This window comes from Hydra vulgaris, chromosome 04, assembly GCF_038396675.1.
Source record: "Hydra vulgaris chromosome 04, alternate assembly HydraT2T_AEP".
In the NCBI taxonomy this organism is placed as follows: domain Eukaryota; kingdom Metazoa; phylum Cnidaria; class Hydrozoa; order Anthoathecata; family Hydridae; genus Hydra; species Hydra vulgaris.
This window is the reverse complement of record NC_088923.1, coordinates 15,283,409-15,307,166: the sequence shown is the minus strand read 5'-3', so window position 1 is coordinate 15,307,166 and position 23,758 is coordinate 15,283,409. Positions and strand designations below refer to the sequence as shown.

Genomic DNA, 23,758 nt, shown 5'->3' with positions numbered 1-23,758 from the left:
ATCAGTGTATGGCAGAACCATTTTCCTAGACATTACTAAGTTCAACACAATACGTTTTTAGTTTCTGACACAAAATAATAACACTTCATCATGCCTTAAATTGACGAAAGATTAAAGCTAAATTCTTGTTATATTTTTTATAACATGAACTTTAATTAATAAGATTAATATGAAGTGAACGTAAATTATTCATGAGTTATTGATTTTTTGGTATCCCCTTGATACATGTTCCTTTAAAAAAAGAAATTGTCTTTAAAATGATAAATGCACACAACTAAATAAATTTATTATAAATAACTAAGCAATTGAGTACTAATACGTTTCAAACAAAAAAAAGTTAATTTACAATCAAACATGTGTGGTATAACAAATTGTAAAAAATATGTTAACTTTGATCTTTTATATTGCATTAATGCGTCATATGACAAACCTAAAATAAAAATTGTAACAGATAAGTAGACATAAAAGAAAAACAAAACAAAACAACAAAAACAACTGGAATACAATTTACCTGCTTTTTGGTAGCCTGTTGTCATACTTAAACTGCTGTCATGATGCAGCTTGTCGGTATTGTTTTATGACCTTATTTCTTGTTGGCTTTTAGTAAACTTTAGTTAAATTTAAAAGACATTACAATAAATTTAAAATATTTTAATTAAATATTTATAAATATTTCAAAAAAACAAATGCTTCAAGGAGCCAAACTAAAAACATTAAAGATAAAAAATCAAATAGAGATATAAATAAAATGCATTTATATAGCTAAATAGTCTTGGCTTATAGTAAATTTTAATAGCAGTGTTTTCAATAAATTAAACTACCAATTAATTATTTTTAACAAATAGAATGTAGCATCATATTATGATGATTGGGGTAATAAATCAATTTAACTATATTTAAGTTTAATTGGTGAAAAACAAATAAAATTTCAATTAAAAAAGACAAAAACAAACCAAATATACAACATATTATTAAAAAAAAAATTACAAATAAAAAAAAAAAATCACTGAAGAAAAAGCGGCAACAAAAAATATCTTCACTGATAGAAGACATTTACAACCTTTTGTTTGCTGTTTTTTCTTCGGTGTCTCCCAACACCCCGGTATCGATGAGCCCTCCATTTGAAGGATGGCTCATCCATACCGCCATTACTTCGCCACTTATTGAAGGACCTCTCCGAGAGAGGCCCTGGGTGTTGGGAGCGATATCTTTCATATTCCTCAAATCTTAACGACTCTAAAATTACAAATAGAAGGATATAATAAAATTTAAAAACATTTACAATTTTTTTAAATCAAAATATAAAGCATAACCTCACCATTTTCACAGGATGAAGAGGATGCTGAAAATAATAAAAAAAAGTAAAAAAGGGTTAAACTTGAGAAATTTAATTTTAATAAAAATATGAATAAAATGCAAATGTCACATTTATATTAAATAATTCTTTCACCTATTGCACATATTTCTCCATAAAAAATAAAAAAAATTTAAAACACAGCCCTACCAGTTATGCTTCTACCAGACACTAAAGACAAAAAATATACCTCAGAATAATTAATAAAATAGTATTTACATATAAATAAATATATAACTATAATTTTTTTTTACCTATTTCCCTCATTTCTTTCATGAAGTTGTCTAAAGTAAGAAAAAAGATAACTGAAGCTAAAACTAACAAAAACTAAACTAAAATTAACTATAAACTAAACCAAAACTATAAACTAAAATAAACTTTAAATTTTAATATCTGTACCTCAGAAGACAAAGGTCGGTTATCCAGTTTTTTGTGAAAATGAGTTATGTATGAGACCTTTTTAGTTTTTTCAGTATCTACATAGGTATAAAGACTGTTTTTCTGCAACAATGTGAAACAAAGTTAGGTCAATATAAAGGGTCTGGTGTCCCCACAATGTTCAAATGAAAAACGTCTGTAGTCTAGAAATGATTTTTCACTTTTTTTATTTAACTTTTAATTTTTGTCAAAATTATATTTCATGTTCCTCAAGACAAATTAAATAAAACACGAAAAAAATAACATAAATTTAACCATCAAGAATAAGCCAATGAAGACTAATTATTTTACTATTTACTCTCTCCTCGACAATTTCTAAAATGTGACAACTGACTTGGACTTCTGAGTGTTCAGATATAAATGCTTTATTTATTTAACTATACTAATCATATAATTTGTACTTAGTTTTTTTTCCAACTCTCCTAAAAAAAGAAAAAGAAAAAAAAGCTTAAATACTTGAAGTTTTAAAATTCAAGTTACAGTACAAATAAACAAATTCCTATTAACAATTACACAGGCCAACAAAAAAAAAATTTTTTTCTGGTGCCGAGCAAACAATTTGTTTTTTGTATAGCATTTCTCATTTTGATTTCAAATATGCAACTCTTTTTTTACCATCACGTCAAGTTGTAAAGATATTTAGGTTCAAATCTTAAGTATTTAGGGTAAAGTCCCTAATATTGTCGAAAAAAAAGTTATTCAAAAGTATGTCAACCTGGGTCTCAAAAGAAGCGTATTTTCATAGAGATTTTAAAAAACATAAATATTTTTTCTTAAAATTTATTGACAAAAAAATTATGTGAAAAAATGCTAAAGACCTTTAAAAAAAATTTCAACAGAATGTTATTCAGCAATAATACAAAAAAGACTTATTTTTATTACAAATGAATAACATTTTTAAAATCTCTATGAAAAAATGCTTCTTTTGAGACCCAGGTTGACATACTTTTGAATAATTTTTTTTTCGACAATATTAGGGACTTTACCCTAAATTTGAACCTAAATATCTTTACAACTTGACGTGATGGTAAAAAAAGAGTTGCATATTTGAAATCAAAAAGAGAAATGCTATACAAAAAACAAATTGTTTGCTCCGCACCAGAAAAAAAAATTTTTTTGTTGGCCTGTGTTATCTAATAGCAAAAACACTGACTTATTTCAATCTTCAATTCTGTGTCTAAACAATAAAAGCACTGAAATGTATAGATGTTAAAATATCTACTTAACTTTTTAAAAATAAATTCACTAAACTAATGTAACCAATACCTTTATTAGCTCTCTCTTGATCAACTAAAGAAAATAAATTTTAAATAAACTAACTTGATGTAAAATAATAAGAAGCTGTCTTACTGAGAATTTTAAATTTCTTCTCTTTGTTATTAACAATATAATTTTAAGTATTACCTAAGTTCTTGGGCTTATTGTTTAAAATTATAAAAACCTACTGTTTTACTTTAAAGTCAACAACAATATTTTAAAAAACATTTTAGTTACTTGATAAAAAAATAAAAATCCTTTTAAACTTACTACCTCTCTCTCTTCATTGTTGTCAACTAAACAGAAAAACAAACAACCGATAGTAAATTTTCACTTTGGAAGTAGGTTATTAAACAGATTAAATAGATCTTTGATCTATTTAATCTGCTTTAACAGTCTACAAACTTATCATTTAACTATAACTATTTTCTACAGCCTGGTGTAGTTTAACATAGGTATATTTTTTAAGTAATTAAAAGTATTTAAGATTATAATATATAAGGTTTTAAAAACCTGAAATTTTAAACCTACTTCAAAAAAAACAGAAATATTAAAAAGTAATTCTTTTTCTTTTTAAAAAGTAAAAATGCTTTTTAACTTTCTCCAATTATACTGTTGTCATCTAAACAGAAAAGCAAACAAATATTGAAGCCGATTCTTTCTTAAACCTCTTTAATTAATTCAATATTAAAATAAATATTTAATCTTTCTGGATTGAATTAATTTACAAAAATTTTCGTCTAAACCATTTTATTATTGTAAAGTTAATTTAAATCAACAAACCTATATAAACTGTAATTTATAACATTTAATTATAACAAAATGGAACAAAACTTACTTCTTAGTAATTCAGCAACTTAAAATAAACATATATTTAAGAACTACGTAACATGATACAAATCAGTAGCATAATACGCATCTAAATAAATACAAACCTTCATCTTCAACAATTTGGAACATTCTATTAATTCGATATAAAAAATAAAAATAAATATGCTTAAAAACAAATTTAATAAAGGTAATAGACATGTTAAGATATAAAAAAATGTAAGCGATTAAAATGATTAAACAGAATATAACTTACTTGAAAGATATGATAAGATGTATTAAAACAGATATAATAGAAATGTTCTTTTTTAAATGTCTGGAAATTCCAATCTCAAAATTCCAGAACAAAAGAAAAACTAACAGCGCACAAACAAAACTGTCCATCACTAAGTGTAACAAAACAACTAAAAGTAACAAAAAAGTAAAACTGCATTTAACTTATTGCATTACATTATTACAAATTAAATTATGATTAGCAAATTCAATTAATTACATTATGATTATGATTAGCAATTTTAATCAATGCCAAAAATAACTCATCTATTTATAAATAAATCATCAATTTTAATCAATGCCTAAGATTCATCAATGCGTCTAACTCATTACGCAACTAATTAGTTTATTTACTAATATGTGCAGTAGACATATCTGGACATAAGAGTCAATTTGTCTTAACTCCATTTTTTGTGAATGAGTAAAATACATATTGGTTATTTAAGTTTTTAAGCGACTATTCTTGAAGTACGTAAATATATAATAAGTTTCTTTAATACGATGGTTTCTTTAATAAAATTAATATAAGAATGATTAAAGTTAATTTACTCAAAACAGCATCGTACTAATTTTTCTTTTTTGTGATTTTCGACCTGTTTTAGCACAGATCGTCATCAGACGTAAAATACAATACATTATAAAATAAAAATTTGATATTTATGTTGCATATTCCATCTGGGCCATATAGCCTTTTAATCGTTATTTTTTGCGGTTTAACCGCAATCAATCAAGTCTTAAATCCATTTTATGAGCCAAAAAATCCTAAAATAGTTTTTTTACTATACTATCACATTTATACTTACGATGTACCACATTTAGCTACCAAAAATACCAATGTATCACATATTGCTACCAAAAATGTTTTAAATTGGCTTTTAAAGGTTACGTTCATAGTTTTTAATGTGACATAATTTCATGTTTGTAAACCAAGCTGACCGCACCCGGGTCTTGTTAAGTCTGTTCAACACAGACCACTTTGTTTCAATAGTTTTTAGTAAACGGTTATTTGCTACCATTTACTAAAAATTCTTTTTGTTTCTCGGAATTTAATTCTCATAAATATTTTGACACTAACAAAGGATCTCCCTTCCTCATTTTAGTCTTAATGGAGAATAAAGTTATTGTTATTAAGAGTAATCAAGTTTTTGATGAAGACCTTTTACCAAAATAATAAAATGTAAAACAATGAATTACATTTTTAAGAATTTTTGCTTTTTAATATATATAAGAATTTAACATATATAAGAGTTTTTTCTTGCCTCAAAAGTGTTGCAATTTTAAACCCTTTGTTGCAAACTTAAAAATTATTTCTTCAAAAAAAATTATTAGTAAATATTTTTTTCAAAAATTCACAAAACTTTACAATATTTCGTTCTTCTATACCACATTAATACATTATCTGGCAAATCTAAAATAAAAAATGTAATGAATAAGTAAATAAATAAAAAAAACATATACAAAAAATAAAAATCAATGCACCTTATAGAGAAAAGCTGTTGTGATTTACCAGAGTAGTAGTTGTAAAATATTATTATTTCATGTTAGCTTTTACAAAATAATTCATGCTGGAACATCATGATTCCAAAATATTTATAGCAAAATCATGCAGTAAACAGCGCTAAAGACAAAAAATCAAATTGAGATAAAACAAATTGTATATATGGCAAAATAATTTGTATTGGCTTTTAGTGAATGATTAAAAGCAGTGATTTTTAATAAAATTACCTATTTACCATTTTTAACAATAGACACCAACATGAAGATAAGTCAAATGTCTATCAACTCAAAAGATAACAAAAAAGCATCACAACAACAACACACAACAATAGCACACACCATAAGTTAATATAATATGTTTATAACATAACTTAAGTAAGATAACATTCATATTTAACAGAACATAAGTAACAACATTAAGCAAAATGTTATTAAAATACATTTTTTGACACTAAACACTATCGTGTAACCCTCTGTTATAAGTACATCACTTGGCTGGCAAAGTTGACAAATCTTACTCTACATGTTTACAAAGTCACAGCACTTTGAAACAACATAATATAAACATATGTACCAACCTTAAACACAATAAATGTGTTTAAATATGTATATAAGTTTAAATATATACCTTGTATACATATTTAAACACATTTATAAAAACAATTATATAACACATATTGACACATATACAAACAATAAAAAACACTTTACATTATTATAAAAACATATTGATAAAACAACTATAAAGCACTTATTACCACATACACATACATATCAAAAAAGCATAAATGCAAACAATAAATGTGTACAAACAAAAATTTTAAAAATGAAGCGAGAAAACTTGACAAGATTCAAAATAAACAAAATATATATTTACAAACAATACTCCTTACCTTTTTTTTTTTTTCTTAAGAACTGTAATCCTTATAACAAAACTTAACCTTTACATACAATAACATGCGACATGCCATGTCAGTGGTGGCACAAAATTTTAATTTAATTTTTCTAAACTTTCTAAATAAGAACAAAAATAGTTAATAGCATCACAGAAATTTCAAAGTAGTAATTACCATTTTATGGAAATAGCATTAATATAACTTTAAATAACATCCATACCCCAATTTTCCTTCTACAAATAAAATAAAACTGCTAAAAGAAAAGCTGAAACAAACAAAATATAAACGATTTAAAAAATTAAAATCTTTTCTACTTAAAATCCTTGCTACTTCATCTAATAAAAATTTAAATCCTTTCTACTTTATCTAATAAAAATGTATATACAGCTATTTTATATACTTACTTCAATTATAATATGATCTTAATGATGATTATTTATCTTAGTATGATTCTTTATGTAATATATCTAAACTAATAATCAAATTTCATAAGGAAAAAAGTTTCAACTCGCTTTAGAGATCTTTCTCCGATGACCGCGTGCATTTTGAAAACGCGTTCTTTCAAAGCATAACTAATAAAACGACATTAAACATTTCTGTAGTATTAATATTATTATTGTTGTGTTTGCGGACTTTCTTAAATTTATTTTGTCAACATTACGATCGTTAAAAAACCGTTAAAAGATTTGTTTTTTGGAGCAATATTATTATTATTATGCAAAATACTAATATAATTGCGCTCAAAGTTGAAGACTTTAAATCAAGTGATTAATAAAATTTAATTTATGCAAACATAAATGTTGTAAATGATTGTGGAATTTCTTTAAAATGTAGAAAAAAATTAAAATTTGCCAAAAGGCTCATATTTAAATAAAAAAGTGAAAAGCCCGTGCAGGAATCCCGCATAGCCTCTGGGGCCACCACGCCCCTGGTTACATACACACGCAACTGGTGTGCGGAGTTTCTTAAGGTAGTGCAGTTTTGAATATCTATGTTGTTTTATATTGCTTGACAATAATAGTTTAGTTAGAGTTCGAGAGAATCGGATGGTGGTCTTTCCTAAAACAGAAATAAAAAACATCGTCAAATATAATTAAATTTATTATTTATAAAATATTTTCATATTTATCAAACTGAGACAAATAAATTAAAAGACAAAGAAAACCCTCATAAAAAAACATCAGAAATTCAAGAAGCAAAATTTATTAAAAATCAAAAAATATTTAAACTATAAAATTATTAATGATTATGATTACTGTTAGTGTTAGCATGTTAGTATAATTCCTTTTGGTTGGGTAAGCTTGGTACCCAACCAAAAGGAATTATACTAACATGCTAACACTACAGAATAACTTACAGAAATAGATATTACTACAAATGGTATCCAAACTAAGTCTATGCACCCTTATGGTCATTATTTTTCAGGGGTTTCTTTTTCAGAAAAAAATCAAGCTGTATTTTTTTGTTTTTAAAGCTGCGTTTTTGTAATTAAACTCACCCCAGTAAAATTGTGATAAGGTTTAGATTTTAGCTTAAGGCCAAAACAATTTTTTAAAATGGCATATTTTTTGGTTCAAAAAATATGCCATTTTAAAAACAAAGTTAAAATAGTTTTATCTTTGAAACCAGTTAAAACTAGATACTGAAATTTTTGGGATCTTCATAACTTATTAAAAATCTTTGAGCGGTGTAAAAATCTGCTAAATCTGAGACTTAGAGTTGCATTTTTTTATCTTTTCAAATAGAATAGTCCTAAAGTTATAAGGGTTTATAGATATTATTAGTCTTTACTTTTTGCATTTTATTCATCCATTTCTAGAGATATGACTCGTTTTAAATATATATATATATATATATATATATATATATATATATATATATATATATATATATATATATATATATATATATATATATATATATATATATATATATATATATTTTTAAGGGTATACTTGCAGTATATGTTTTTTGGACAAATTTAACAAATAATTCTAGACTAATTTACTACTCAATATACAAATGCTCAAAAAAATAAACATGTCTGTAATAAAAGAAATAAATCTTAGAAGATTGGTCATTTCTTTAACAATTTGAATTCTGATAATAAAATGGCATGGTATTATATACCATGCCATTTTATTATCAAAATTATGTATTATGTATTTAAATTATCAAAATTAAAGTGGTAATTTTTTTATAAGACAAGTATTTTTCTATTTATAATGAGTGTAAAACAGTAGTTAGGAAGTACAGCATGACAAATACAAGTATTCAGCACATACAGTATTCAGTACTTTTATTATTTGATTCCTAGATACCAACTAATAGCTAGTTAAAGATATAAATTAAAATTTGTGTTTATACACCTATTAGTGTTTATAATGATCATATATTAAAAATATGCCAGACAGTGCCATGAATAGTGCTTTTCTCCCTCCAAAAAAAACTATAACCTGCCATTATTGCCACAAAATCTTAAAATATTTTTTGCTATATATTGCTTAAAAAAAAAAAATCTTAAATTTAATAAAGTGCCACTAAGTTAGCAAGTTAGCCCCTTCCCTTGCTCAAATAAGGTATGTGGGGTAGCCTAGCCACGGCTCTGATACTAGAATTAACAAGTAAAATTAAAAGCAAATTTTTAAAACCCAAGACTTTTATATGTTGTTAAAGCACAAATTTTGCAATCAATTTTTTCTGATATTACTGTTTTATTTTATTAACATTTGGCTGTATGCCTGTGTAAAAAACAAGGAAGTTCAGGAAGAAGCAAGTCTCAAACCCACTGACATTACATTTATGAAATCAACGCTATATCCAAATGTGTTAAACGCGCATATAAGTATAAAAACAGTTAATGTACTTATTTAAAAAAAATTTATTCTTTTTTTTTTTTATTCTTTTTTTTTTTTTGCCATTTGTTTCAGACCTTAATAAGCTTATTTAGCATTTTTGATTCAGGTAGCAAAATTCAAATTAATACAGTTTAATGGTAATAAACTCATGGTTGCTTTTAGATGTAATTATGGTTTGTTTAATAGTCAAAATTTTAACTTTTTATATTCAAATAAAATTAAATAATCAGGGACTATTCTAGGAAAATAGTTTGGGTGACAGAATCCTCAGCGCCTTTCCTTAAGGAAATTTGCCGTATGTAGGCATTTTTTCACAAAAAAAAAATTTTTTTGCTGTTTTAAAAGAAAATACCAAATACAGTTGGTGGTGTCGAAAATGGTCTAGAATAGCCCCTGATAATTGCAAATAATATTTGTTTTAAAAAATAGTTTTAGTTATTAATTTAAGTACTGCAAACTTTTACCATAAAATGATGGAGAAAACTTTTTTTAATATCAATTTAAAAGTTCAATAAATATATATAGTTAAATCCCAGTAAGTTATTTTCTCAGTAAGATTCCCAATAAGGATTTTTTCAAATAAAAACTTTGATCCCTATTTGTAAAAAGCATTTTGAGTTTTGGAAATTTTATTGCCGAAATTTCAGTTTCAATTTAAAAATTTCCCCAATCAGCATGTTCTTCAGTCAGCTACGCAACGTGAGCAACAAGTTTTTTTAAATTTAACTGACTTAATATATAAATTTCTTCTTTTTTTCCTGTATATGCTAATTATCATTTGTTATTATTATTCAAAAAAAAAATAACACAAGATACATAAAAGTTTTAACATAAGTAGATCTAAAAGACAGTGGTCAGCTATGCAACGTGCAAAAAAAGCTTTTTCTTTTTTATCTAAATTTTGAATTTTTTTTCTCTAAAATTTTATTTTTTCATAAAAGTTTTGTTTTCTTCATTAACAATTATTTTGTCCAAGTTTTATTTATAATGCTTTTTAAATATAATAATAATTACAAAGTCAAAAATTAAAAATAATAATAATTACAAGTTAAAAAAAAAAGTTTTTTAAAAACCATGAAGTCAGCTACGCAACATGCGAATTTTTATTATAATTTAGATTAAAACATAAAACAAGTTTCATACTATATTTATAGCTTTTATTTAGAAATGATAAAAATTGTTTCTACAGTTTATAAAAGTCGTTTTTTAGATAGCTGGTCACTTCTAAACTGTCTAGACACTAGATGTAAGTTTATAAGTTTTTATTTCTTTGTTATCATGCAATTTTCAGCAAAAGCTGTTCATCAGCAACGCTTCCATCTAAAACTTGAAAGTAATGGCATTTACACAATTCTTTTATTTTTTTTTTTTTTTTTTTAAAAATAGGAGCTCAAACCAAGAGAATTTGACAATGCCAAACTGCACATGTAAAAATAGAAATCTGATTTTGACCGAAATAAGCTACTTGCGTTTTGTTTTGGTAAAAACAAGTATAATCTTCTGCCCAGTCAACTTGAATAACAGCCTTATTTGAGTCTTTTTAAAACTCTGATTCTATATTTGATTTAAATATGACATTACTATAAATAATAAACTTTGCACACATTTATTCAATATGTGATAATAAAACTGCAGTTGTTCCTTCTTTGTTGACCTTTTCTATTTTAATATACGGTTTTGCTTAAGGTTTCTACCACTAATTCCACAAAACGTCTAACTCAAATTGTTCCAACTGAAGTAATAATTTATCAAAAGTAATATAAACGGTACATTCGGCATTGAAAATAAACAGCATTGAAACATTGTTTTGTTGGTTTTTCACATATAAATTTTTAAATCATTAAGTTTCCCGTTTTAATTGTAGAAAATACATCTGAACCTGGCGAAAGTGATTCAAAAGCATAACGCATATTTTCATGTAACATGGAAACATGTATGTTAATAGAAATTTATGATACACATCGAATGTAAATTAACTGACTAAATTTTGACAGACTTAATATCTGTATGGTTTAGCTTAAACTCTTCAAAAGCTTCTTTTAGCATATATAACGTGTCGGGTTTGAACATGCACCTTTTTGTCTCCTATCACTACAGAAGTATATTCTGCCATTCAGGGGTAAAGTCGAATAATATCATTGTTGCAATGAAAAATTTTAATAACCATGAGGTCTTTCTCTCTGAGATTGTTTGTTGATTTTTGAATTGAGTAAGTTAATGGTTGAGTTTCATTGAGTAAACAACACAACAGTTCCTTCTTATGAACAGGACTTTTGGAAAGAGAGCGATTTAATTTTTTCATATACTTTCCTTTAACTTGTACATTTGCAAATGATGAGTGATTTGATTCTAAGGATGAAGAAACGTCTTTTTGCCGAAGTCAAGATTTTCTCATTCTCTCTAAACTTTTTGTTCTTTCAGATGTAATTCTTGTATTTCTTTTCATCGTGATTTCTACTCATATAATTCCTATGATTCGGTGCTTTTCCATTTTTTATCTTGGTGGCTGTAATAAAAAAAGTAAACTACAAATAATTCTTAAATACAAATGCAAATAAATTTTAAAAATAATTGAAAAGCTCTATCATGTTTACACAATGCACAATTTTTTTTTCATTAGATGGTCAAGCAACTGGTTCCTGGAATGATTCCATATTTTTAAATTGGCTATATGACTATGTTTTGAAGTTTTAAATAATTTCTAATTGAATATAAATGTTTTGAAGTTAAAAATATATTTGGCAAAACATTTTATTGCATTGAAAAAAACAAACAAAATTTTCGACATATAACTATTTAGTTTTGGCTGCACAACAGGAAGTTTAATGGATTTTAACTATTTGATGGCATTTTTTTTTTATTGCTACAAAACTTTTAAATGGCCAATTAGTTTAAGTAAATTGACAAGGATTAAAAAAAAAATTAGAATTGATGGAAAAAAAAAACTTTTCCTTCCCTGCAGTCAGCTAGGCAACATGATTATTTAAGAAACTAGTTTGCTTATATTGCGCAAAATATTTAAAATTTAAATGTTGATGCTTTAAAATATTAAACCAGCTTTGCGGTTGATCCATTTAAAATTAATACAAGGTATTGCTACAAGGTATTAAAAAAATAATGATAATTAGACACTTTTTCCTAAATCAAGATACACGCTTTTCCTCTTACTTTAAAATCTATAAATAGCTTGTTCTAATTGTTAAAAAAAACAACAACTCTTAATTTACTTTAAAAAAAAAGGTTTATTTTCTTAACCGCATGGAACTCTACATATAAACATAAATGTGGGCTTTGTTATGGACATGAAAGTAGATTAAGAACTGGGTTTATTTTTTTCTTTTGCTATTATTTAGGGTTTCAAGTTCATCAATTAAAGCTCCCTTTATTTCTGCGTAACTGTTACTTGTGGCACACTGATCTTTTTTTGGTACGAAAAATGATAAATTATATAAAGTGCAAACAATTTTTCTGCATACACCTTGAGTTGCTGAGATTTTTATTATCTTTACAAAAAGGGAATTTTATTTACTTATAATTTTGCATCTGACTAGTTTCTATGAGATTGCATCTTACAATAGTGGAGCCTCAATCTAGTAAATTTTTTTATATTTTTTCCAAACAAAATTTTAATCATCGTTTAGAAAATACTTTTATTACCTCCCTTTTACTTACCTTCCTCGCTTATTGTCTGCTGCAAAACAACTCTAAAAGATTATTTATTTATTGGTAGTATTTAAGGTCTTTTTAAAAAATTCTCCCATACTTTATTTTATCTCATTTTTCATAAAAAAATATTTTCTTTTTCTTGCGCTTTAAAAAAAAGAAGAAGTAGAAGGTATTTTATAACGTTTATATTGGTAATTTATGTTCCAAAAATTTTATAACAAAATGTCTTTGTAATTAGATAATGATACGAAATATTTGTTTTGTCCTCTTTAATTAAAGTACCTGATGAAATTTTGCATTGATCTGCAATTTGCATGATCTACAATTAACAGGTTGGAGAACCTTTGTTAGTTTCATTTATTTTATTGATTTTAAAGTGAAAACCTTCAAATATCTTAGCCCAGTTTGATGGGCTAAGATGTTTGAAGGTTGATTCTGCCTTGTTCATTTCATTTTCATCATTAATAATAGTAGCTGTATAATTCTTTCCAGACCTTTCACTGATTATAATAGGAGATGATAATTGTTTAGTTCGAGGTCTTTAACAGTTACTGTATTGTGCAATTTAGTTGTGCCCAGACATTCAGTAAATATTTCAATTCTGTAAAGATTATTTGTATAGATGATTCATCTGGTTTTAAATAGATATCTTAAACAGAACCATTATTGGAAAAATCTTTTAACCTCAGTATAGGGTAATGCATGTCCCTGAATCATTTTCACCACATGAAGAATATTTTTATTTTTTTTTAAGTTCAAAATAACACAAAACAGCCTTTGCAACTCATTCATGTTTATTTGCTCCAAATCATAAAACTCCTTTAATCTGTCAAAATCTTTACCTATGTTTTATTATTATAAAACATATTAAGAATTTTGATTTATAGTTAGTGAAAGAATTTTTTTTTGTAATATTTTTAAGTGCTACTTACTAAATTCAATATTTTGTAAATGTAATTATCAAAAGATGCTCATGCAATTTTAAATGTTTTTTTAGTGTATTATTATAATTTTTTTAAATTTTCAATTATTTTAAGCCAGTTTTTCAAGTGGAAGGAGAAAAAGAAAATAATGTAGACGAGAGAGAAGCTGATAAAGGAGACTTAAATCATTTTGAAATTTCAAAATCTACTATGACAAAACTAAATGGTAATAGTTTTAAAACTTATTGATAATCTCAAAATAAATATCTAATGTATGTTTAAAATAACAAATTATATTATAGTATGCAGCCCTTAAAACTAGGAAAAATAAGGTCAAAAATATATAATTATATTTTTCATCATATAGAAATATTTCATCAAAAATTATATTTTTACCACAACAATATAGAAACAAGCTTGGCAAAAATTTGACGACCTCAGACAATGTACATTCTATAGTTCAGCTTTGCATGACCCTAACTCTGAGGGCTGAATAAATTAACATAATTAAATTACTTATTAGGGGTTGTCCTTAAACTACCCAAAAGTAAATTTAACTAATAGAAAAAATAAAAGATCAAAAGTTTTCCTTTGCAAAGTCTTTATTTAAACCAAAAATTAAAATAGCGCTTTGAGTTCAATAAACCACCGCACAAAATAGCAAATAATCTCTTACTTCTATTTTTTAAATAAGTTTAGTGTTGCATAATTTATGGACAATCTCTTAACAAATGTGAAATATATAAACTTATTTGAGAAGGCATTGAAATTTGGACCCCATTATGCAATAAGGAACCAACCAACATTTATTTTGAGATAATTAAGAAAAACAATTTTAAAACTCAACATAATTCAGTTTTGCAATATGAAATTATTAAAAAATACAAATATTCATATAATATAATATAATACTATAACTAGAATATTATTATAGAAATTTATAATTAGCCTTTTTTGTCTGTTATGCAATCAAGTATTGATTGATTGATCAATTATGGAATCAAGTATTGATTGGTTTCCTATTGCATAACAGGTTCGTTTTTGAATTGTCAATAGAATCAAATAACAAAAGCACAAACATAAAAATGGAGGTGTTTTCCCTCTACCCCAAAATTGTGGCTCATAATTAAGGCTTTTAAAGGCATCCCAAACTCCCAACACATGTTGTGTTCATAATAAAGATAATGTTGAAAAAAAAGGTTTAAACAAAGTTTTTCTGATTAAAAATAAACAATGAATGCATACTGAAAAAACTAATCTTGTTGTTTTAGTCGAAGCTTGCCTTCTCCATTTTACTCAAAAAAGTTTTCTTTAAGTTAAACATCGCAATCTATTGACTTCAGCAATTCCTTTGAAGCACGTTAAATTCATAAAAGTTTTAGTATTTGACGTCATGGTAGACTTTTGACAAATGAAACTCTGAAAAAAAATTTATTTATTTTTATTCGTAAATGTTCATTATTTGCTTAGTTATTTTTTTCTAATTTTAACATTTAAAATGATATTAAAAACCTTAATTATTTTATACTTGTTTGGTGCTACAAATTGTTATTGCACTATATTTGTTAGTAAATAATGAGGTATTTATTATCTCAATCAAGGTTCTGATAAAAAATTGTTTTATATTAATTACTTGTATAAAATTAGTAAAAGTATTTGTATTTGGTTAGACAATATTTTGTCTGAATTTGCTTTGCATGAAGTTCGGAAGTCAAACGAAAAAATTTAGTTTAAATAATCATGTCGAAATAAATTTAAAACAAATATTTTAATGATGGGGGTACTAAAATCTTTTTATAAGTAGGTAAAAAAATAAATAATTTAAAAGTTCAACGTTAAACATCTTTATTTTATTATATTGCAATTGTAAATATTGAAATATTAACTTGAACTAAGTTTACTTATTATTTAGAATGACTAAGCAATAAATAAAAAGCCCCTAAATCTATGCGATTCTGTGTTGTTTTGTTCTAAGATCAAATAAAGCCCTAGGAACGTATTTGTTCTCATAGTATGGAAAATATATTAGAGAAAAAAACAAAGTTTTCTTGTCTGACATTCCAAGCTACCCGAATTTTGCACAAAAACATCAGATGCGAAAACATCACATCTCTATCATTTAGTAAAATTTTCATCAGGTGTTTTTACATATTCACAAAATTTATTTTATTTCGCCATGTGAGAATATATTTAATTAAATTTATTTTGAAAAACATTTATTTCGTATTTTGTTTTATTTTTTACAAAACTGTAATTATTATGACTAAAGGTTGCGAAATTGTGTAGCATTATTGTAACGTTTATTGGAAAACTTCTATTTGTCAATTTTGTTAGTTTTTTACTTTTCCATGTTAAGAGATAAAAGCGAAATATGACACATAAATTGGGAAATACCAAATAAAATGTTTTTTAATGTGGGTTACTAAATTTTGACAATTTAAATTACCATGTCTTGAGTTGCCGACATTTTAAAAGTTTCTTTATCAAAAATCAAATGCAAAATATAATGATATTTCTTTTTATTTTTATTCATATTCAATTTAGCAAATTTAACAACTTAATATAAATCAGAGTGATTAAAAAATTTGTTTTTGTTCACATTATGTGAAACATTTTACTGTCACATAATGTGAAGATGAAAACAGCGATCAAGACAACCTGCAATTATTATAAGCTAGTAAAAAAGAAGACTTTGATTAGAGGACAAATGTAACATTTTGAAGATCATGTTGATCTGTTTGTTTCTGACCTATTTTAAAGCATTCCAAGTTTTAGAAAGTTGAGGAGACTAACCCGCACTGTCTAATAACAGAAAGTTAAACTTGCATAAAATCTGATCTCTTGACCTATTTTCTTGGAATATTGAGAGGGAAGGCAGCAAATCAAATGGATGTATTACAGTCCTACCTACTTTTTCCAGACAATATTTGTAGATGATGAAAAAACATATACTCAAGTGTTAATACATACACTAGAGTTATCAGATGATATACTAGAGATATCAGTTGTTCTTGTATTGCTTTTAAATTATCATTAAATCATGAAAGCGAATCTCGCAGCAGAGGTTTGAACTTTTTTTCAAGCTGGATGACATAGATAAAATAACATGCTAGCATGGCAAGACAACCTGCAAATTTCTTGTACTCGCATAAATTCCTTTTATTCTAGTGCAAATGCAAGCAATAACTTGAATTTTAAATAATGAATTATATTTGAACATTATGAAGTTAAATATTTTGAAGTGAAATTAAAATGTAAAATAATTTTCAGAACAAATTAAAATTTTTAGAACAATTCGCAAAATAAAATTTTAAATTCTTGTTCCTGATAAATTTACCTCTTTTTTAGTAGTAAATTATTTCAAAATGAAGTTTCGATGAGCCCATTAAAAATGAAGTTCAATGTGTCTTTTTTTATGGCATTAACATTTTATATATTTTTTGTTTTGTTTCAGCCAATGGTATTAAAGCATTTTTTCCTGTTCAATCTACTACATATAATGCTATTTTTGAAGGATCTGATGTAATTGTTCAAGCAAGTAAGTTAGTTATATGCATTCTAAACAGTCATTCAGTCATTGTGTTTTTTAGGATCTTATATAAAATAAAAATGGCAAATTTTCTGATCTTGTATTCAAGAAGTCAGCTAAATCTAAATTCAGTCGATCTAAGTCAGTCTGATCTAAATTGTGTTTAGTGTTATATAAGTTGAATTAGGAGTTTTGTTAATTTAAAAGCTAAAAAAATGTGACTTTGAAAAATGTGAAAAGTTCATAAATAGGTTTTTAAAATGTATTTAATACTTTTTTCTTTTTTTTAAAGGGACTGGAACTGGAAAAACAGTAAGATATTGAATCTGTATCTACTTATTTAATACTACTTAATACTTGCAAATTATTTATCTTGTTTGTTTTCTTCATTAAAGCTAGCATTTACACTTCCAGTAATAGAGCGTTTAAACAGTGAGAATCTTACAGAACGTGGAAGAGTTCCCCTGGTAAAGCTTTATTTATTTTATCTTAAATAAGTTATCAATTATATAAAGTGATGGTTTTAGCTGCATCTTGCACAATGTATGCATATTTCCATCTTGCAATGCAACTTGTAGTTTAGTTGTAAACCCATATAAATTGAACTCTGATTTGAATGAATTGAAGTTGCATGCTAATATTAGGCAACTTAAATTGAGTTAAAAATTATATATATATATATATATATATATATATATATATATATATATATATATATATATATATATATATATATATATATATATATATATATATATATATATATATTCAGCAATGAAATTAGATAAGCCAAAGCAAAAAACAGTTTTAGGTTGACATTAAAAAGAATGATTTTTTTATACTTTGTTTGTTTCTTTTTAAAGAGGAAAGCAAAAATATTTTGCTGTTTGTAAATTATATTTGCATAATTAAGTTGTCTAAGATAAAATATTTTGGTTTTTAATTAGTCTTTTTAGGCTTTTATTAAATTCGAGAATGTTTAATATATTAAATAATGTATATTTTTTTAATAGGTTTTAGCATTAGCACCTACAAGAGAACTTGCAATGCAGGTAGACTGTAAATATTTGTTTGTTACAAAATGTTTTTTGTTTTGGTTGTAAAAATTAGCTTATCATTATTTTTTTAATGTTGTAAACCATCTTAATGCAGTGAACCATGTTTCTAAAAATTTTCTGTAGTTTCAATTTTTGGAAAATTTTTTGTAGTTTCAATAAGATTTTCAAAAAAAAAAAAGCAATAAGTTATAAGCAATAAGTCAAGCTTTGAAATTTACAAAATTTTACAAATTTACTAAAATTTGAATTTATTAAAATTTTTTATTCTGTAATATTAAAATCACTACATGAAGTGTTAAATTTATGTTAATTTTTATTCACTTAATGAAGTGTTAAATATTGTGCAGAGTTTTAAATAAAAATATTGTGCTGATTTTTTTTTGTTTTATAAAATTTCACACCAACATTTAAAAACTTTAGATTTATCAAGAAGTTGAAAAATTTAAACCAAATAATGTCCAAGTATCTTGTTTTTATGGTGGTTCATCTTATGAGAAGCAAGAAGGGGAGCTAAGAAGAGGAGTTGACTTTTTAGTAGGCACACCTGGAAGGATTGCTGATCTTATACAAAGAGGTGTCCTGGATTTAACTAAACTGAAGTAGTGTTTTGTTAATTTTTCAAGTTTTTGTATTAAGAAAACATTTTATTAAATATTTTACTTTTTATTATTGTTATTATTTCTAAAAAATTTTATTGTTATTATTATTATTATTAAAAGGTGTTTTAAAAAAGTTGTCATTCAAATATCTTGTTAAAAAAAAGTTGTTGTTTTTTTTTCCTGCTTTATTTTTACTTATCAGTATTCATACTCCTTATCCTTTTATTCTAAGTAAAGACAAATTATTTTCATTTATTAAAAAATTATTTATTTTTATTCATCAGACATGTTATTCTTGACGAAGCTGATAGAATGATGGACATGGGTTTTCAAGATGATGTAGAGCAAATACTGAAGCATTCATATACTTCAGGTTGTTTTTTTTTTACTGTCATTGTTTAATTGTTTGAACTAATAACATTTTGTTTTTATTTATAACTAGTTACATGAATAGTTATCAGAAAATTGATTTAATATTTAGCTATATTATTTAGTTAATCAACGCCTAGCTCTGCACAATAGCTATATTATTTAATAAATCAACGCCTAGCTCTACACAATAGTAGATCCCATAAATCATAAAGAAAAAAGTAACATGAGTAAAAGGTTTTAAGTTTGTTTTTGTGTGTGTGGGCATATTCTTTATGTTCTATACGATAAAAATTTTAAAGTTAGACATTTTTTGCACTATTTTATTTATTAATTGTTCCAAATTATTAGATTATTTATTATTTGTCTGCTTTTCGTGTCTAATAATTTTAACCATAAATGGTTGGTTGCAATTTTCTAATAGAATTTGATTGTGGTTTTCTTAAAGTGGTGCTCTTACTTTGGATGGGATTTTTGTTATTGTTTTTTGTACTTTGGCTGAATTAAAAAAATATTTTTTAGTAATACTAAAAAAATAAAACTTTAAGTTTTTTGTTTAGATTTTTCTTTTCCTTTTAGTTCCGTTTTTTTTTAGTTTTAGTTTTAATTTTAGTTTTTATTTTATTGTGTACTTAAATATTTATACCCTTTAAATTTTTTTTTTTCTTTAATTTTAAATTATATTTAAACTTATTTCTGTCTTTGTTTAGTTCTGGTTAAAAAACATTTTTTGAACTCCTTTATTAAATTTTATATCTATTAAATTTTATATTGAAATTTTTTTTCTTTTTTGCTATTTGTTAATGTATTATGTTTTCAAAAATATTTATAATTGAACTTTAAATATTTGCTGTATATAATTATATAAAATTCAAATATTTCCTAAAAGTTACAGTGGGTTGCATAAATATAGATTCAGATGATTTTAAGTATGATTTTTTTTTTTTTTTAAATTTAAAACAAACAAAAAAGTTAATAATTTAAATTGTTTTAAATTTTATTAACAGTGATTTTATAAACAAAATAAGAAAAAAAAGTTTTTTTTAAAAAAAAACATTTTAGATTTTTTTTTTTCAAAAAAACTTTTTTTCTTTGTATATATTTTTATATATACAAAGAAAAAAAATTGTATATATTTCTCAAAAAAAATTATTTAACTTTTTTATAAGAAATATATATAACTGTTAAATAAATAAAATAAAAAAAACAGAGCAAAAGTATAGAGTCAGGGTGCATTTTAGTATTTTGTATGCGCACCACAAACTTTTACACGTGTACAAACTCGTCTATGCATAGATTTAACTAGTCAGATGCTTAATTTTCTTGGAAATTCTTTCCAAAGCTTTTCTAATGCCTGCTGTAATTGTGCAACACTGGCTATTAGGGTGGAGTGATTTTGAAAATTTTTGAAATTTGATTTGCCTAAGCAGCAAATCAATATCTTTTGGTGAAAAAAGAACCTTACTCTTTTTTTTTTAGTTTAGATGATTTCTTGAGGTTCCTCTTTGGATTCTAAATTTTTGATGGGTCCTAATATTGTTTAAATTTTTTTTTTCTAAACTATATCAACTTGATACTTAAAAGAAGCAAAATAATATGCTGATTTTGAAAATAATATTTGTTTTTATTAAAAAATTAAAATTAAAAAAGTAGAGTTGTTTTTTTGATTAAAAACCCCCGTCCTCAACAAAACGGGGGTTTTAAGGTATATTTTTGCAAGAATTTTTTTCACTAAATAATAATTTTAATAAAATTATTATTTATGAAACAAGCATTTTTTTTCTGCTTTTTTTTGAGTCCAAGGTTGATATGGTTTAGAAAAAAAAAAATTCAAAAATATTAGGACCTGTCAAGAATTTAAATTCCAAAGAGGACCCTCAAGATCTCATCAAAATCAAAAAATATTTTTTTACTTATATCTTATAATTAATAGACATTGATTCGTGTCTCAGTAATATTGGTTTATGAACTCTTTTTTTTTTTTGCTATGAAAATCGCTCCACCCTACTGGCTATGCTCTCTTTGACCAATCTCTTGTCTATCCAGGCCCAAATGTTCTCGATGGGATTAAGATCTGGAGAACAAGCTGGCTAAGGCATGACCGTAATGTTTTTTCGATCAAGCCACTCTTTAACCGAGATTACAGTGTGAGTCGTTGGGCCATCATGCTGAAAAATCTATTGTTGTTGTCTTCCGTAAAAAGTTCTGGTTGTTGGTAAAAGTTTACTTTCGAGGGTCTCTGTGTAGTTGTACTGGTTAATTCTGTCGTTATAAATGTTGTATGACCCTGTTTCTTTTATGGAGAAGCATCCCCTTATTCCAACTGATCCTCTTTCGCCTTGTATTCTTGGTACACAAAAACCCTCTTTGAACTTTTTACCAGCTAGCCTCTTGATGATTAATCTTGACTTGTGATTTATCACCTCAAAATAGGATTTGTAACTGAAAATGACTTAAGCCCAGTTTTCTACAGACCAGTGAAGTATTTCTCTACTCCACTTTTATCTTTTAAGGCGATCTAAGACTCACAAAAGTGGTTTTTGAGTAGGCATCTTCATACAGGTCATCTACTAACACTAGCCTTACCAGGCTAATTTGTGAACCCTTCAGCAAGTTTGCGGTAAGAAATTTTAGGGTCTTATCTAACCTTTTGATAGAGATATCTTTGGTCTCTTTAAGTTAGCTTTAAAGGCCTACCAAGCCTTAGTAAGTCTTTGACATCATTATGTAGCTCGTGGTTTTTCAACGTTGTTTGTACACATTTAAGCAAAACATTGCACTTTCGAGCTATTTCTCATTGGCTTTTGTTTTATCCTATAATTTGCCATCGTTGTCTGAAACAGCTTTTCTGCCCATTTTTGTCTTTTTACTTTACCAAATAATTAGCAATGCGAATAATTCAAGATATAGAAATGATAATTTTATTTTCGCAAGAATGTTTATATAGTTCGAAAAGAAATCAACCACCAAATTTAAGATCGCTCTGATTACATTTTGTTGAGATATTTCAATTCGTTAAATTTTAGTTGACTCTATATTTTTGCTACATTAGAAATACAGGTATGTTCTAATTAAATTAATAATTACTCAAGACTGGTTAACCTAACAAGTTCCATATACCTTTTCGATAGAGAATTAATTAATTAAGACATTTAATACACTTTTAATCATATTAATTAGTTGGTTTCAAAGATTGTGAAAAAAACAAAAATTTCACACAAAGTAGTGACTATATTTATGCAACCCACTGTATTAACAAAACTTTAAGAAAGTGAAACAGCTGAAGCTGCAGTAGTTAACAATATTTATTTGAAAACAAAAAAATTTGTTTCAAAAATAAATTTACAATTAAGTACTACAAGTAAATATTATAAATTCTTTATAGTTTTATTTGTTTGAAATATTTTTTCAATATTTTTTAGTTGTAATTTTTGTCTTTTTGATTTACACAGCAAGAAAGCCACAGACCCTATTGTTTTCTGCTACTGTACCACCATGGTTACAACAAAATTCAAAAAAGTATTTAAGCTCAAATCTAAAGGTTTTTGATTTAATTGGTGAAGACAAAAATAAAGGAGCAACCACTGTTCAAGTAAGTTTTTTTTATTAGAGTTTTGTTATCTCAACTTTCAATTTTATTTTGCCTCTTTCTTTTTTTCTTTTTTTCAATGTTACAGCCTGAATTAAAAATTGTAAAAATAAAGTTTATTACTTTTTGAAACTATGTATACTTTGTGAAATTTTTTTTTTCTAAATGTTTTTTATTCTTTTTTAGCATAAAATAATAAAATGTTCATACTGGGAAAGACCTTTACTGATTAAAGATATTATACAGGTAAAAAATCACAATGAATGATGTAATATCTTTAGTTCAAGCAATTTGATAATGGGGTTTTTTGGGTAAGGCAAAACTTTATTCAAAAAATAATAATTTAGGAAACATTCACACAATGAATGTCTTTAATTATTAATAAATAAACATGGTTATCTTTCATATTATGAGAAGGGAATCTAGAGGAATCTGTATTTTTAAATGTATTTTTACAATAGAAAATACACAATTGAAAAGATTAAATAACTTTTTAATAATTAAAAGATAAAATTTGTCTTCTGGATATATCTCTAATCATTGGGTGACTCATAATTTTTTAAGATATGTGTTGTAATGCTCTTGTTTTATTTTTTTTAGATATTTTGCAAGTTCTATTACTCC

General features: G+C 25.3%; 1 protein-coding gene across 1 annotated transcript in view; it reads left to right on the top strand.

Annotated features, from left to right (window-relative positions):
* Positions 1-23,758, top strand: part of LOC100197002 (nucleolar RNA helicase 2) — a 45,605-nt gene that overhangs the window by 883 nt on the left and 20,964 nt on the right. The window contains exons 2-10 of the mRNA XM_065795562.1: positions 14,105-14,216; positions 17,445-17,528; positions 17,812-17,831; positions 17,915-17,986; positions 18,533-18,571; positions 18,998-19,176; positions 19,461-19,549; positions 22,998-23,137; positions 23,321-23,380. Coding sequence (XP_065651634.1) covers positions 14,105-14,216; positions 17,445-17,528; positions 17,812-17,831; positions 17,915-17,986; positions 18,533-18,571; positions 18,998-19,176; positions 19,461-19,549; positions 22,998-23,137; positions 23,321-23,380 — 795 coding nt within the window. The remainder of the gene's footprint in view (positions 1-14,104; positions 14,217-17,444; positions 17,529-17,811; positions 17,832-17,914; positions 17,987-18,532; positions 18,572-18,997; positions 19,177-19,460; positions 19,550-22,997; positions 23,138-23,320; positions 23,381-23,758) is intronic.